Source organism: Euprymna scolopes, chromosome 21 (assembly GCF_053919585.1).
Source record: "Euprymna scolopes isolate OS-2025 chromosome 21, ASM5391958v1, whole genome shotgun sequence".
Classification (NCBI taxonomy): Eukaryota; Metazoa; Mollusca; class Cephalopoda; order Sepiida; family Sepiolidae; genus Euprymna; species Euprymna scolopes.
Genome location: NC_136502.1, coordinates 296089 through 312460, shown reverse-complemented (window position 1 = coordinate 312460; position 16372 = coordinate 296089). Strand labels below are relative to the sequence as shown.

At 37.1% G+C, this 16372-nt stretch overlaps 1 protein-coding gene across 1 annotated transcript; it reads right to left on the bottom strand.

The window, feature by feature from the left end:
* Positions 1-2204: 2204 nt before the first annotated feature.
* LOC145241948 (uncharacterized) lies at positions 2205-16367 on the bottom strand. Its single transcript, XM_080104822.1, has 2 exons — positions 16148-16367; positions 2205-5005 (listed from the first exon to the last, which is right to left on the bottom strand). Exon 2 carries the CDS (start codon positions 4860-4862, stop codon positions 4086-4088), a length of 777 nt encoding a protein of 258 aa, XP_079960948.1. The 5' UTR covers positions 4863-5005; positions 16148-16367; the 3' UTR covers positions 2205-4085.
* Positions 16368-16372: the final 5 nt, after the last annotated feature.

Below are 16372 nucleotides of genomic sequence, written 5' to 3'. Positions count from 1 at the left end.
ACTTTATGCAATATTAATTAAAGAAATAAAAAGAAAAAAACTGAAAATAATTTTTAAAAAATAATTATTATTTACTTGCCTTCCCACAAGAGCAGTTAGATACTAATGTTTTAAATGTGGGGAAAACTAGTTCCCCCAGAGGCACACAGGATTGAAAACATTGTTTCAGTTTAAAGGAATTTATTCTACTTTAAAAAAAAATTTTTTTTTCTAGTTCTACATTGCTATTGTGTTATAAAATTCAGATTAAAAAAAAGATCACTTGTAAAATTTAATTTGAAAAAAAACCCAAAAAACTCAGCTGAAAGTTGTGACTGACTAAATTCGTTTTGTTTTTATTTCAGTAATAAAGAAATAAACTTATTTATTTATTTATTTTAAAACGATTAAATTTTAAAAAAAGTGGCACACAGGTTTGAAAAATGTATCGGTCTTTAAAAATTTGCCAAAAGTAATTGCGACTGACTAAAGTGCTATTGTTTAATAACATTTTTCTTTCACACTGACAGACTCAGTAGACCGCTCATATAAGAGATAATCTATAATATAAATCTCACCGTCTGTTTAAAAGTATGTATGCATGTATGTATGTTTGCCTAAAACTTTCGACAGAAACGATGGATTTTCATGAGATCGGTATCATTTGGAAGCTTGATGACAAATATTGAAAAATTGGCCAAAAACATTAATCTCTTCACCCTGAATTGGACAGTTTTCTATAAGGAGGGGGTCGATTTTTGTGAGCCATTTTTCCAACTAATTGTATCGGTTGGATTGACTTTGCCTAATTTTAACGTTCTGAACTTCTGGTCACATCATGGAGTAATGGTAAGATATTATATTTTCTTTCACTTTCTTTTCCGCCTTCACGTCACGGGTTTGAGCCTATCTCACTGCCTGCCTACTACTACTTTTTTTTTCTACACACACCTCCAAAGACCCGGGAAATCAGGCTAGTATTTAAAAATCGGGACTTTTCTTTAGTTAATATCTTTTTAGGCATGGACTTAAAAAGATATTTTACAAAAATTAACCTCTCGAAACTTCTGAGTAAATTCTTTTTATTGTTTACAAGTAATTAAACCCAGCTTTGCTCGGGCCATGACTTTATGTGCATATGTATATATATATTAAAAAGTTTGACTCATCTTCAGTTAATCTACATCTAAAATTTCAAATTAATGGAGGAGTTTGGTAGAGTCTGCAAAAGTCAACTCTTTCGACTTTGACCTCTTGGCAGCCAAATTTTCGCCCAAAAACTGATTAAAAAGCTTGCTGTATGTCTGAATACCCTTTTTGTAAAATTTCAAATGTTTAGATAAAAAAAAATGGCTAAATAGTTTGCTAGAGACTGCAAAGGTAAAATCCTTTGAACTTTGACCCTTTAGCAGTCAAATTTTCGGCCAAAAACCGATTAAAAAGCTTGCTCTAGTTCTGAATACACTTTATATAAAATTTCAAATGTTTAGACCAAAAATTGGCTGAGTAATTTGGTAGAGACCGCAATGGTCAATTTTTTTTTTAACTTTGACTCCAATTATGATCCCTTAACATTTATTGTTTAGGGCTCAAATCAAATTAAAAAGTTTGATCTATGTCCAAGTAACCTACATCTTAAATTTCAAGTGTTTAAACCCAAAATTGGCGACGAAGTTTGGCAAAGTTTTTAAAGGTCAAACTGTTGAACTTTGACTCCTTGACAGCCAATTTCTGGCCGAAAACTGATCAAAAAGATTTTCCCAAATCTCAATATCCCTTATGTCAAATCTGAGGTCTGTAGACTGAAAATTGACAGAGTAGTTTGGTAGGGAAATGTACACATACAGACAATTTCACTTTTATAAATATATAGATTACAAGATTGTTTTGCGATATTTTATGCTGATCAACCCAGCTGATCGCCTGCGTTGAAGTTGCTTTAATCAGCAGCAGTGGCAATTTAGCCGTGCAATGATTGGACATCATTTTTAGTCGTACATATTTAGTAAAACCTGGCAATTCTCCTTAACCAATCAGCGGGCATGCTGAATACAAAAAAGCCCCTTATTCTCCCTCTTTTTGAATACGAGACAATCCAGTCAATAAGGAAACTTTCCGCCTTAATTTAAATATGACTTAGTTATAATGTGCTACCGTTGTACATATTGTCCTGAAGGGAAGCAGAGTGGTGTCACTGCACCATCAAAAGAATTGCAGCCAGGATGCAGTGTTTTATTTCAGAAGTTGTGTACTGGTATAATGTGACACCTAAGGATGATGCAACACCATCAACTCTGCAAGCCAATGGAATTTACCACTACGAACAGTTATAAAAAGAATAGATGTCACACTATCAGTTGTTAGAGTTGTCGACACACCGTATAAAGTGGTAGATCGTGTTTGGGTAAAACCACCAAATGCTTGTGCACTACAAGGTTTGGTAATGGACGAATAGAAAAAATAATAAGTCCTCAGACTATATTCGTTGATGGTGTCCACCATCATGTGAAAGATACCCGCCCCTGTTGTGTCTCCTCTACCTCAGAGGACAATGAGGAAGGAAACATACAATTTGAGAATAGCCCTGATCTTCTACTACCCCTTTGGATGAGTTCAGAAATGCTGTCCACAGGACCAAAAGAGGAAATTGTGGAACGTGCCGGTAGTGATAAGGAAGATGGGAATGAGGAAGTGACACTTCCAATTCTACATAGAAGTACACGTCAAAGGCGATCACCATCTGCCTGCTATTTATGTGATAGTGATATCAAGAGGAGATGTAATAGAAATCACTCTCACAAATGAACTCATGTTTGCTTAGCCTGTAAAATGCCAGCAGAAAACGTAGAAAAGACAAGCATAATTTTGTAGGTCGCTCATTGTTGAACGTATGTCATTAATTTGCATATGAACACAATTGGTAACTGTTAAATGGGATGAATTCTAAAGCATGAGGGTGTAGTTGAGTTTTTTGTTGGACAGCTTAGAATGAGAACGAATGGTGGAAGATAATATCAAATGCACGATAATTTGTTGTAACTTCAAGAAAGAAAGGAAAAAATACTTTTTGTGCATTATATTGACAAGAGGACGGTTTGCCACTGCTAGTTTTTTTACTTCCTTTTCCATTTCATAGGTTTACCAGCTCTATTTCCTAGGTACACAGCTATAGGAATAGTTTTATACACATCAAAGCGTCACATATAAAACTTTTTTCATTTTCTTCGATAAAGTAGTTATTTATTTGTTTGTTCATTTTCATTCTTTTTTTAAGTTATTTTGTTTTCAGAAGGGTGTTTTTGCGTTTTAAAATGTCTGCTTGTCACCAATCTGTTCCCGGGTCTCGGGCTTTGATAGTGCCTATTTTGTAATGACTATAGCATATTTGAGTATTACCAAGAACCACAGCGACATTTAATATACATAGGTATAAGAATTATACAGTAAAAATGGATAGTGTATGATTTTCCAGTTGTTTTTCTGATGTTTTTTTCCAGGATTTATTGCAACAAGGGATATGGTCCTTTAGAGATATTTACACATTCTATAGTGTTGCATTGTATAGTATGTGTTCCCCAGCAGAATCTTATAGCTGGATGTCAGGTTGTTCACACTACTTCAGAACCTGCACTTGTTTCATTCTTTATATTTTACTTTGGTTAGCTTTAAGAGATCAATGGGTTAATCCCTCCTGGAGCTAACACTTGATTTCAATACAACTTAAATTTATATCCGAGGGCTCTTTTAAAGATAGATACTATTCCCTTTATGGCTGCTATGTGCATTTCATTACAGTTCAGTCTTCCAGGGATTGCTTCTAAAAATTTCTGAAAATTATTTTTATTAGGCCAATTGCTTCTATCACAACTGGTATAATATTTATTTCTTTTCAAGACCATGTAATTTTAAATCATTCTTTAGGTCCCAATATTTTGTTATTTTTTCACGTTTAGCTCTATTAAGGCCATAATCATTTGGGATGGTAACATCAATAATGAGTGAAGGTCTTTTGGCCTTGTTCCATATTACAATGTCTGGCATGATGGCTTTGTCTTTTATGTATCTGCCTGCCTGTATGTCTTTGTCAGAGAACACTGCCACTTGTTTCATTTAATGTGTGTTCGCATGTGTATCTTTAAATTGGACAATTGTGAAAACGTTGAGTCACACACTTTGCACGGATAAGGTTTTTCACCAGTGTGTGTACGCATGTGTGTTTTTAAATTGCATTTTCCAGAGAATGCTGCACCGCACACTTCACAAGAAAAAGGTTTTTCACCCGTGTGTTTTCGCATGTGGATTTTCAAGTTGTATTTGCCTGAAAATGCTGCACCACACACTTCACATGAAAAAGGCTTTTCACCAGTGTGTGTGCGCAGATGCATTTTTAAGTTGGATTTTCCAGAGAATTTCAAGTCGCACACTTTACAAGCGAAAGGTTTTTCTCCAGTATGAGTTCGAATGTGAAATTGTAAACTGGATATTTGTGAGAATGATGCACCACACACTTCACATGCATAAGGTTTTTCGCCGGTATGTGTTCGTTTATGCACTTGTAAATGCGATGGACGTGAAAATGATGAACCACACGCTTCACATGAATATGGTTTTTCACCGGTGTGTATGCGCATGTGTACATTTAATGTTGATTTGTCTGAAAATGCAGAATCGCATAGTTCACAGGCATAGGGCTTTTTGCCCGTGTGTCGTCGCATGTGGATGTTTAAATGAGATGTTCGTGAAAATCTTGAACCACACACTTCGCATGAATAAGGTTTTTCACCTGTATGTATTCGAACGTGTATTTTTAATGCAGATTCTTTCGAAAATACTGAACCACACACTTCACAGCTATAAGCTTTTTCGCTAGTCAGTTTTTGCATAGCTCATTCAAAGAGTGGTAGATAGCAAAATAATGAGAAACTCAGTTCAAAAGCATAAATCGTTTCTTTTGTGGATATTTCTGTTACTATTTTTTATTTAATTTGTATATATTTATAACATCCTTTGGTTTTGAGCAGTGATTCTGTAAATGAATAAGATACTAATGAATCAATCATAATAAATATAAATTGTATGCAAGAAAGCATTCCAAATTATTACATTAAATATAATGACTGTTTAAAATATTTATAACATCCATTGGTTTTGATCGATCACCCCGTAAATGAATAAGAGATTAATAAAGCAACCATAATAAACATAAATTGTATGCAAGAAAGAATTCCATATTTATTAAATACAATGACTGTTTTAAATATTTCATTGCATTCATTTATGATAACTGATTATTTTAAGACGAAATAACAGTATTTGTTAATGTATTTTCTGATCATGTGTATTTTTAATCGACGTATTATGTAATTCTATAGATGACTCTTAAAATATAACATTGAATTCTGGTATTCAAAAACTAAACCAACATATTAAAGTTCCATAAGTATTTATTTAAAATGATTATAAAATAGATACACATATAATATACAAAATAGTTCATACTTCACAATCTTATATAAATTGTTCTAGAATGTAATCTTAGTCAATATTTTTTAAATTTTATTATATATCTGTAAGTTATGGGATTGATTGTTCACAAAATATATCGTGTAACTGACAGAATGCAAAGTTACATGAAAAGATATTCCTTTATTTTTTAAATAGTCATTAAAATTATGAATGCTATTTATTTCAAATGATTAAAAGAGATATACATATAATATACAAAATACTTTACACTTCATAATCTTATATAAATTGTTCTAGAATTGAAATAATCAATGAAAACATGTTTATGTATTTTAGGTTAACAGATTTTTTTTTAATAAAAAGATGTGCGTCAGCTTGTTTATAACTGGTGAAAATATTGAAACAAAGCCTTTAGATGTATATTATTTTAGAAACTCATGACAATATTGGTGAAATAAGTAGCAAAACATGTAAGATGGATTCGACTTTTAGGTCAAATATGGACAAATGATATTCACAGGAATATAGATTGTGGATAGAATGTGGCACTTATGTGGATAGGATATAGCATTCAAACTTATTTTTTTTTAACTATTAGCAGGCAATAAAAGATTTGATTCAATGCCAATCCTAGAAGACAGCAAAGGTGGATATTATAACTATTGGAGGTGCGTCTTATGCATATTGCAACAGTAGAGTAATCACTATTTCTACTGATGAAAATAATCTCGTTAGGATCAATATTATGGTTGTGCATAGTCAACCTCTGGGATTTGATCTGTTGTTTTAGATTCAATAAAAGAAAATAGGAGGCATCACTGTTTGGCTTAAAAGAGCAGTTTATATCAGCAATGGAAAAGTTGCAAGAGACTGGGAGTCGTCATGTTATACAGAATTTTTAATACAATTCAAGAGTCAGATGTTTGGATATTATATTTTTTGTGTATGATAGGAAATCAAGAAGAATATAATACCTGATTATGAGAGCATCAATGCTATGCCTGAAGGGCTAGTAATGTTTAAGCATGCATTGATTGCTACTTGTGTCTGGTAGTGTATTAAGGGCTCAAGATTAAAGTGCTAATCTGGGCATGGGAATATTCGATGTGAAATAATTGCTAAAGATCATGGTGACCTTTGGTTTAAGGATATAAAGGCATTAATTTGTATATAAAGGGATATAGCTGCGTTAGGACAGATGGATTGGGGAGTATAACAAGGAGAGATTCTGTAACTGAGAAAACACAAAGTTAAGAGTTGGTATAAATTACAGTATCAGTAAAAAGAAGTTCTGTCAATTTTTATTTAGATTTAGTTGATCATTATAATTCAGCAGAATAAAATAAAAATGTGCCCAGTTAAAGCTATCGCAAACTACCCTGTCTGCATTGCTAAAATGCACAAATGGCGTCAAAAAGGTTCCTCCACATCTCTGCCATATTCTTATTTTGTGGACGGCTTGTTAGGCACCATCTTCAGTGGCTTGGTGTGGCATGCAGAATAATAAAGCAGACAGATAGTTAAACCACAAAAGGTTGAGATGATAAAGTGATAGTCCTTGTTACAGCATATACTGTGGAAACATGTGAATGCAGTATGGCAACTTGTTATGATTGGTCTGTAGAAGGCTAGGAATATATACCAACAACTGGGGCTGGATTGGAAAAATATGAAATAGTGTTGAAAGATGTTTTTTGCCTGCATTCTGAAAATAATACCCAGTATATTACTTTAATTAAACTGGGCATCAATTTGACTCTCCAGTGGCAAGACAAAGACTTGCACAGACAAATGGCCACTGCATGTGTGTACCACTAGGTATTGTGCACTCTCACTGGAAAATTGGGAGTTCAAAACAAGACAGCCAGCAAAATCCTCATTCGTGGACGATTGAGTACACTGAATGGGCTGGTGAATATGTACAAGTTCTCAGTGGATGAAATGTTTTCATCAATTAAAAATATACCCGACCAATTTATTCATGTCCCACAGTACTGGTCAGTGTAAAAGAAAAATAGAATTAAGTTCCTGATCAGTGATGTACCCATAGATGAGTTATAAGTAATGTGAATCATGGTTATTCACAAAAATCGTGGACACCAACAAGTGTGACACACCACTTATTTATCAAAAGAGTTTAATCAATAATGGTTAAAGCAATAGTTTCTATGTGGATAAAGTTTGTATCTACTAGAGGCTCTCTAAAGGCAAAATATGATGATTCACACTTGATCTCACGAATCAATGTGATTCCTCATTATGATGTTTGGGTAAAAGAAATTGAACACAGCTCTTACCAGTTTGGAGATTGTACATGGGTGAAAGTACTGTAGAATTGGTACACCATGCAATTTGACAAAGGTTTAGTAACTAAAATAATCAGTTCATAGTTCATTGTGGTAGATGCAGTGCCCTAACATGTGAAGAATGTGCACTCGCACAACAGTGTATTCTTATTGTAGGAAGATTCTGACAGGATAAGGTCTTCAGAGAGCAGGTCAAAGAGTATTATACATGACGATGAAACAGACAGTAAGACAATTTACCGAAGACAGAAATGGAAACCCACCTCTCCAAAGAAACCCACACTTCTAAAGAAGTACAGATTTTGTGAGAAAATACTCAACAAATATGACCGGTCCAAAAATTCCACCTTAGTCACCACAAGATAAAGGATGTTGTAATGTTGTTGTGGAAAGACCAGAAGTGATCAGAATTAGCATAGAAATTTGGCTGAAGAAAATAGTTAAAGTGAGATTTTAGCTCGAATATCAGTTCGTAATTTCGTGACTGAAATAGGAATTAATTAACCAAATATATTTTTCACATTGTACAAATCACACCCAAGACGAGAATTGTATTCCGAATTATTCAAATGATATAAATAACATTTGCTCTATTTTTTTAAAGGGAGATATTTTTCACTGTTTCTTCTTTATTGAAATGGTGTTTATTTTATTCAATTCATGATTTTCAGAATAACAGTTTGTATGTCTAGTCTATCAACCAACATCAAATTAACTGACATAAGTGTTAACTCATGGTAATTCATATTTTTCAAAATTAACAAAATAATTAAATAAAATTTAATTTGAACTAAGCTAAAACAAAACTATTTTTATTTGAAACAATTTTCGTTAGATTGCTAAATTAATACATTGAATTAAATGTGGAAAACTTATTATATGAATAGCATGTTATGATAAATCAATTGAAGAGAAATCAAACCATCCATTAGCTTTTCATTATGTGACATTTTCACTTTTGGTAGTTGAAATTTGATAAAATTATAAAGTTTGCTATTATGTATGTAATTCACCTAAAATTAAATATTAAAAATACAAAACAAACTTAATTGCAGCTTTAAAATGTTCATCTTTATCTAATCCCAATCTTATACTGCATGTGAAAAATCAATTTATTTCTTATTTTTGTGACTGTGCAAAGTGAACACAGTTTTTTGGTGAATTGAAAATATAAATAAATATCAGATATGAACAAACATTTTTTTCGTTATGTACCCCCTGCTTCTCTAGCCTTCAATACACACAAAAATAAAAATAAAAATAAAATAAAATAAACAGCGTCGATGATAGTTACATATTAAATGCTGGGAAGAGATTGTTTTCTTTATTTCAATGTGTATATGTTTATCCAGTGATCAGATTTCTAACACTATCTGTATTTCTCGTATTCACTCAATCGAAATTTAAAAAAATGTGAATGTAGAAATAAAACAGCATTTATTATTTACCTCATTCACCTAAAATTAAAAATTTAAAAAGGTTAAAAGCAATTTTATAATAGTTTTAAAAGGTTTTAGTTTATTTAATCAAAATTAGCGCTATATTTCTCCAAACATTACTTCCACTTCAATAACGAATACAGTCTGATATCTCGAGAAAGTTATTAGAATATCTATACAAAAGAGTGGAAGATTTTACAACAAATCGAAACAGTTGTCAAAAAAACAAATATATGGGAAAATGTTTCACTACAACAGAACACTGAACACTCTAGTGTATTTTTTTTTTTTTTTTTTTTTTTTTTTTTTAGGAGTTTAGGGATCTGCTAAAAAAGAATATGACACCTAAATCTGTTCCAAATTTACTGTTTGGATGGTATTAACATCTCTTACTTGGAATTATTTTCTTATGGACAACTGCCATTTTGTAAACAAGCTACTCACATAGGTTTGCGTATAGGGTTGCGCATGAGTGAAGAAGTGTCTCTTTGTTATTAGAGCGGAATTGAAAATATTGAATTTCAAGTAAAATCAATGGTATCTACTTAATCGTCATGTCACAGAAAAAAAGTTCTCTACATAAGCACCAAAACAAGCAAAATTCAATTTTTACAATATATAATTTTTTTTTTTTTACAAAAAACAGAAAAAAAAAAAAACGTGCTGAAATAATAACGTTATTATTTAGAAACCCATTCTTAATATGGGAAGGGAGAGTGTTTTTTTTTTTAACTATTCTGTACTTTCACCTAACAATTTAGGCAGATTTGCCATTTATTGTACAAATATCCTCGAACCAGATAATCACTAAAAGGAACTCTTAAAGGTCGACACCGGTATCGAGCACAAGCTTTTTTTGTTTGTTTGTTTTACACATGTTTCACAAACTTTAAATGGGTAAAATATAATCACATGATTATTGAAAATGTGATCTGTGTAATAAATTGCGAACAGACGGGCTTACCTGACAAATGCTCGAGGTGTGCACTCTGCAAAGCGGGCACGTCCAAAGAAAAATGGCAAGATGGCGGCGGCCAGTTAATATTGCCAAGTAATCACGCAAAATATTGTGTTCTCTCGCACACACTAGAGTTCAGCTTAGCATAAAAACGGGTCACTGTGAGCAAGAAGGGAGAAGGAAAAACGTAGTCAAGACAAAGACGACGCTTCTGACGACTGAGAAGAAAAAAAAAGGAAGAAAAAGAGCAAGAAGTAGAAGAGGAAGAAGAGAACGATACATGAGAATACGAGGTGTGTGCGGTTTTGAGTAAATCGAAACAGACAGAAAAAAAAACTCTGATTACAAGCTATTCCGGCTTTGGTATGGAGAAATTTGACATCAGATTAATTCCGGAATTCGATGGCTCCCCCACTGGTCCCTCGGTGGTCGAATGGCTGGAAAAGGCTGAGCGCGTTTGCCGGTTGTGCAAGATTAAAGAACCAGCTATGGTTATCCCATTGAGACTCACTAAAGGGGCTTATGCCATGTACCAGCAGCTAGGGGAGGATCCGACCATGGAGCAGATTACACAAGCGCTATACGAGGCATTTGGTACAGACCCTTTTGTCGCCTGGAGGCAGTTTTCCGAACGCCGACTTGGGCCGGGGGAGACAGTGGATGTCTACATGGCCGACTTGAAAAAGCTTGCCACTCCCTTCGGCGGTGCAAGTGATCGCATATTGGCATGCGCCTTTTTGTCGGGACTTCCGGATGAGGCAAGTCGACTGCTGCGAGCATCGTCAAGACTCACTGAGATTGGATTGGAGGAGTTATTGGCTAGAGCACGAAACATCTTGAAAGACGATCGAGAACTATTCTCCGCAGCTGTTGACACTCTGGACTCGCCAACGAAGGGTCTACGATGTTATACCTGTGGTGGCCCTAACCACTTTTCCAGAGACTGCAAAAGCGGTACAAGGCGCACCCCTAATTATGGAGCACGACAAGTAATACGGTGTCACCAATGCAATAAGCCAGGCCACATAGCGCGGAATTGTCCGGGAAACGGGCAAGGGGAGGACGCCGCAGCGCTGGCACCCTCCCCAACGCGGCATTGAACAAAGCGCTGCCTGCAGTAACAGTTCAAGTTGATGGATGTGAACGTTCAGCGCTGGTTGACACCGGCTGTACCCAAACCCTTCTTCGAAAGGAATATTGCGCCACATGGAAGAAACGAAGGATCCCTGTACTTACTGTCGGCCAAGGCTCATTGGTGCGTTGTGGAGTCAGCGTTGTTCATATCAGCATTGGCAATGGCTCTCCGGTTGCTGTGACGGTGTTAGTGGTCGATGGGGAGCTGTTTGGATATGACCTTCTCCTTGGAATGGACGCTATCACACAGCTAGGCGGAATTACTGTGAACGGCGCCGGTGATGTGAGCTTCTCTTGACCAAACAAACAAATGTGTGCAGCAATCACTCTCGATGAGCCCGACTTCCATGCAGAATATGATAAGGGCACAAACATTTGGACAGCGTCCTGGAAATGGGCAGGCGACCCGCCACCAGTGTCATTGCGGAATCGACTTACAGAGTATCCCCCTCCTGCGTGGCTTAGGGGGCAGTACGAGGCAGAACTTCAAGTGTGGCTGGATAATGGCTGGTTAGTTTCATACCCAGAGGATGAGCTCGGGCCCCCGCGGGGGCTAATTCCCCTGATGGCTGTCAGACAAGAGAACAAGCAGAAAGTTCGACCTGTTCTTGATTACCGGGAACTTAATGAATACGTTGACCCACACACTGAGAAGGCTGATGTCTGTGCTCATAAACTACGGGAGTGGCGGCGGCAGGGTGCGGAAGCAGTCATACTGGACTTGCGAAGAGCGTACTTGCAAATACGTGTTGAGAAATCGCTGTGGCCGTTCCAGACGGTGATGATCAAAGGAACTCGCTATTGCTTGACCAGGCTAGGATTCGGCCTGAATGTAGCCCCTAACATCATGACAGCAATCATGCAGGCGATCCGGCGTCAAGATGAAGCGGTGCAACATGCGACATCGTCGTATATAGACGATATTTTTGTCAATGAGAGCCTCCTGTCTGCCCAGGCGGTCAAAGAACACTTCGAGCACTTCGGATTGTCGTGCAAGGAGCCGGAGCGGCTACAGGATGGGGCGAAAGTGCTCGGACTGCAGGTGAGCGGAAGTGCAGATGGCCTTCAATGGGGAAGGAGTGGTGAAATCCCGGAAATCCCATCTACCAACACACGTCGGAGCACGTTTTCCATTTGCGGAAAATTGGTGGGTCACTTCTCTGTGTGTGGGTGGCTCCGAGTGGCTGTAGCGGCCATAAAGCGACGGGCAACTTCTATGTCAACTAGATGGGACGATGAGGTGCATGATCCTGCCCTGCGAAGCATGCTGGTGGAAGTTGTGGCCAGAGTGACCAATGATGACCCTGTACGGGGGAGCTGGTGCGTCGATGGGAGTGAATTTACAGTTTGGGTAGACGCCAGCTCACTTGCCCTTGGCGTTGCTCTGGCGGTCGACGGAAGGATAATAGAAGATGCCTGCTGGCTTTGGCCGGAGAATGACGCCAAGCATATAAACCTAGCTGAACTCGATGCTACACTGAAAGGAGTCAATCTAGCGCTTCAGTGGCAGGCTATAATCCTTCACATCATCACGGATTCCACGTGTGTGCATCGGTGGATGACCAATGCCTTGAACGGAAAAGCACATCTGACAACGAAGGCGTCGGCCGAAATGTTGATCCGGAGGCGGCTTGCTACCCTAACCGAAACCACTAAGGAATACGACTTGGTCATAGATGTGACACTGGTGCAGTCCTGTTTGAATCAGGCGGATCGTCTGACCAGAGTGCCACGCTGTTGGCTAGACCTGCCAAAAGAAGTGAACGAGTCAGCACCTGTAAATTGCGCTGCAGTGGGACATAGACTCAGCCCGGAGCATATTAATGATGTCCATTGCCAAAGCGGGCACCCCGATGTAAACCGAACGCTTTACTTCACCAGATTGGTTGACCCCTCTGTGTCTCGGAGGGCTGTGAAATCTGTTGTGGGAAGCTGCAACACCTGCCGATCGATCGACCCAGCACCTGTCCGGTGGAAGAAGGGAATACTCAGTGTGAAGCGTAATTGGGATAGGATTGCGATGGACATAACGCACTACAACGGGAGGCATTTTTTGACGCTTATCGACTGTGGACCATCTAGGTTTTCATTGTGGCGGCCCCTTCGCCGGCAGGACGCGGCTGCCATTATCCATGAGTTTGAAGGTGTGTTCCTCGAGCGTGGCCCTCCTTCTGAGATACTCACCGACAATGGCCCCGCTTTTGTTAGTGAGCCGTTTAAACAGTTTGCAGATGGCTGGGGTGTCTATCTGCGTTTTCGGTGTGCCCATGTTCCCAGTGGAAACGGGATTATTGAGCGCAATCACAGAACTGTTAAGACAATCGCAGTGCGGAAGGGGTGTACGGTACCTGAAGCAGTCTATTGGTACAACGTCACCCCTAAGGACGATGTTTCACCCTCCACCGCGCCAGCCAACGCGCTACATACATACCGTGTCAGGGTGAGAGGTTTGGAGAGCAGCTCACTACCCGAACCGGAGCCGCCACAAAAGAACATAAAAGAAGATGTCGTCTGGGTTAAAAAACCCCGAGGCCAGTGCACGACTCGCTACGGAACCGGTCATGTCACTGAAGTGATCAGCCCGCAGGCGGTGCAAGTTGATGGAGTACCTCGTCATATTAAAGACTTAAGATCAGTATTCCAAACGCAGCTGCCGCTTGACGAAGATAGTGAAATTGAATCCGTGACCAGCGACCCATCATTCTGGTTCATGACGGCTTCAATGCACAGCGACACTGAGAGTGGTAGCCTTCAAAGTACTGACCCTCCTGCTGATGATGAAGACCCGGACAGTGATACTGCGATGCTCAGCTTTAGGTTCGCCGACCTTCGTGTCACGGAAGACAGCGCAGACGATGATGAAGCCCCGAATCCCCCTCTCCGAAGAAGCACTCGAAGAAAAAAGCCACCGCCTCCCTGCTCTTTCTGTGATAATGAGATCAGGGGGGAGTGTGTAATAAATTGCGAACAGACGGGCTTACCTGACAAATGCTCGAGGTGTGCACTCTGCAAAGCGGGCACGTCCAAAGAAAAATGGCAAGATGGCGGCGGCCGGTTAATATTGCCAAGTAATCACGCAAAATATTGTGTTCTCTCGCACACACGAGTTCAGCTTAGCATAAAAACGGGTCACTGTGAGCGAGAAGGGAGAAGGAAAAACGTAGTCAAGACAAAGACGACGCTGCTGACGACTGAGAAGAAAAAAAAAGGAAGAAAAAGAGCAAGAAGTAGAAGAGGAAGAAGAGAACGATACATGAGAATACGAGGTGTGTGCGGTTTTGAGTAAATCGAAACAGACAGAAAAAAAAACTCTGATTACATGATCATCATGTTATAAAAATTTAATTTTTCAGTTTAAATTCACGTTTCACTATATCTTTTATTACTATTATTATTATAATAATAATTATTATTATTATTATTATTATTATTATTAACTTGTAAGGTGGAAGCACAGAATAGTTACAAAACATCCTCACCTCCTCATTAAGAATGATTTTAAAAATAATAACGTTATTATTTCAGCACGGCACTAAACATACATAAGTACCCAAAATTTCATTTTAATTGGTCAAGGTTTTTAATTTTAAATTATAAAATAAAATATATTAATTAAATTTTAATCATACGATTACATTTTCAATAATCATGTTTTAATATCAGGAAAACTGCTACCCCAGTTTTTAATACGTTTCGTTTACAACAAATCCGTAGATCTATAAAAGTTATCATTTTAAAAGGTGAATGTTGAATGTTGAGTCGGAAAGAAAATAAAAATTGACCAAAAAAGACATAAAATTTGAATTTAGCTTGAAAATAGAGTGCATGCACGGAAGTTATTGCACTATTTTTTAAATAATATTTTTACGTTAAATTCAATTTTTACGATATTTTTGTTAATTAAATTGTTAGAATTATTATTATTGCGAAAAAGAAAAGATTAAATTAAAAAGAAAAAGGGGGAAAAGACTTTCGCATGCGAAGAATAAAGACAATTTATTTTTAAAATGTACTTGTTTGCATGAAGGTTACATTATTGCAACTTCTTTGAAAAATAAGGTTTAACTTATTCTTTACGCATCGCTTCTTCGAAGAAACAGGTATTAAATACTATCTAAAGCATTGCGCCTTCTTTACAAAATGGCAATCGTTCATGAGAAAACAATTCCAAGAAATGGTAAATTTGCAACGAATTTGAATGTCATATTCGTTCTTAACGAATCCGGAAACCTATATATATATAAATTAAAAAAAAAAAAAGCTACGCCACAGTAGTGCTCGGTATTCTGTTGTAGTGAAAGGTAACATTTACCCCTAGATGTTATGAAAGGCAAGATAAGTTACTCTTCTACCTTCCTTGATAAGCTTTTTATGGTTTAACATATTTTGAAGCGTCTATTTAATTCGAAACAAAGCAGTGCCTTGACAAGGCACTGCTTGTGTTGGTAAGTTACAATGACAAGATGGCCGCCGGCATCAAACGGTTATCTAGGAAGTCTCAATAATAGCTTAAATCATGAAAATAAAACAAAATACTGATAGAACTTCACTCAATAAATGTCAGTGCTTTGTTTATTTTTTTTGAGTTTTGAAACCTTACCCACACTCCGAAGACGGCATGTTCTTGTCGGGTTAACTTAAATCGGTACTACTTGTTTTTCGAATCGAATCGAACCAAAACTTTAAAATGTTAAAATACACACACACAAATAAATAAATAAATAAAAATAAAACTATCCAGATAGGTAGAAGAGTAATTTATCTTATCTTCGATAACATTTATATTTGTTTCTTTAACACATTTTCCCTTTGTTATATCTTGAAAAATTCTCTGAGTGAAATAATTCAAGTAACATTACACTTACTTTTATCTAATTTTCGTTCGCTGTGGAAACTTTCGTTGACTGTTTTGTTGCTTACGTGTTTTATTGAATATTCTTGGAACAAATCTCATCGAGGTCGTATTGAAGTAACAGCGCATGCGTCATCAGTTATCAATGAGCGTGACGTCTGTCTGTCTGTCTGTCTGTCTCTCTCTCTCTCTCTCTCTCCCTCTCTCTCTCTCTCTCAACCTGTTAACATTATTGTTA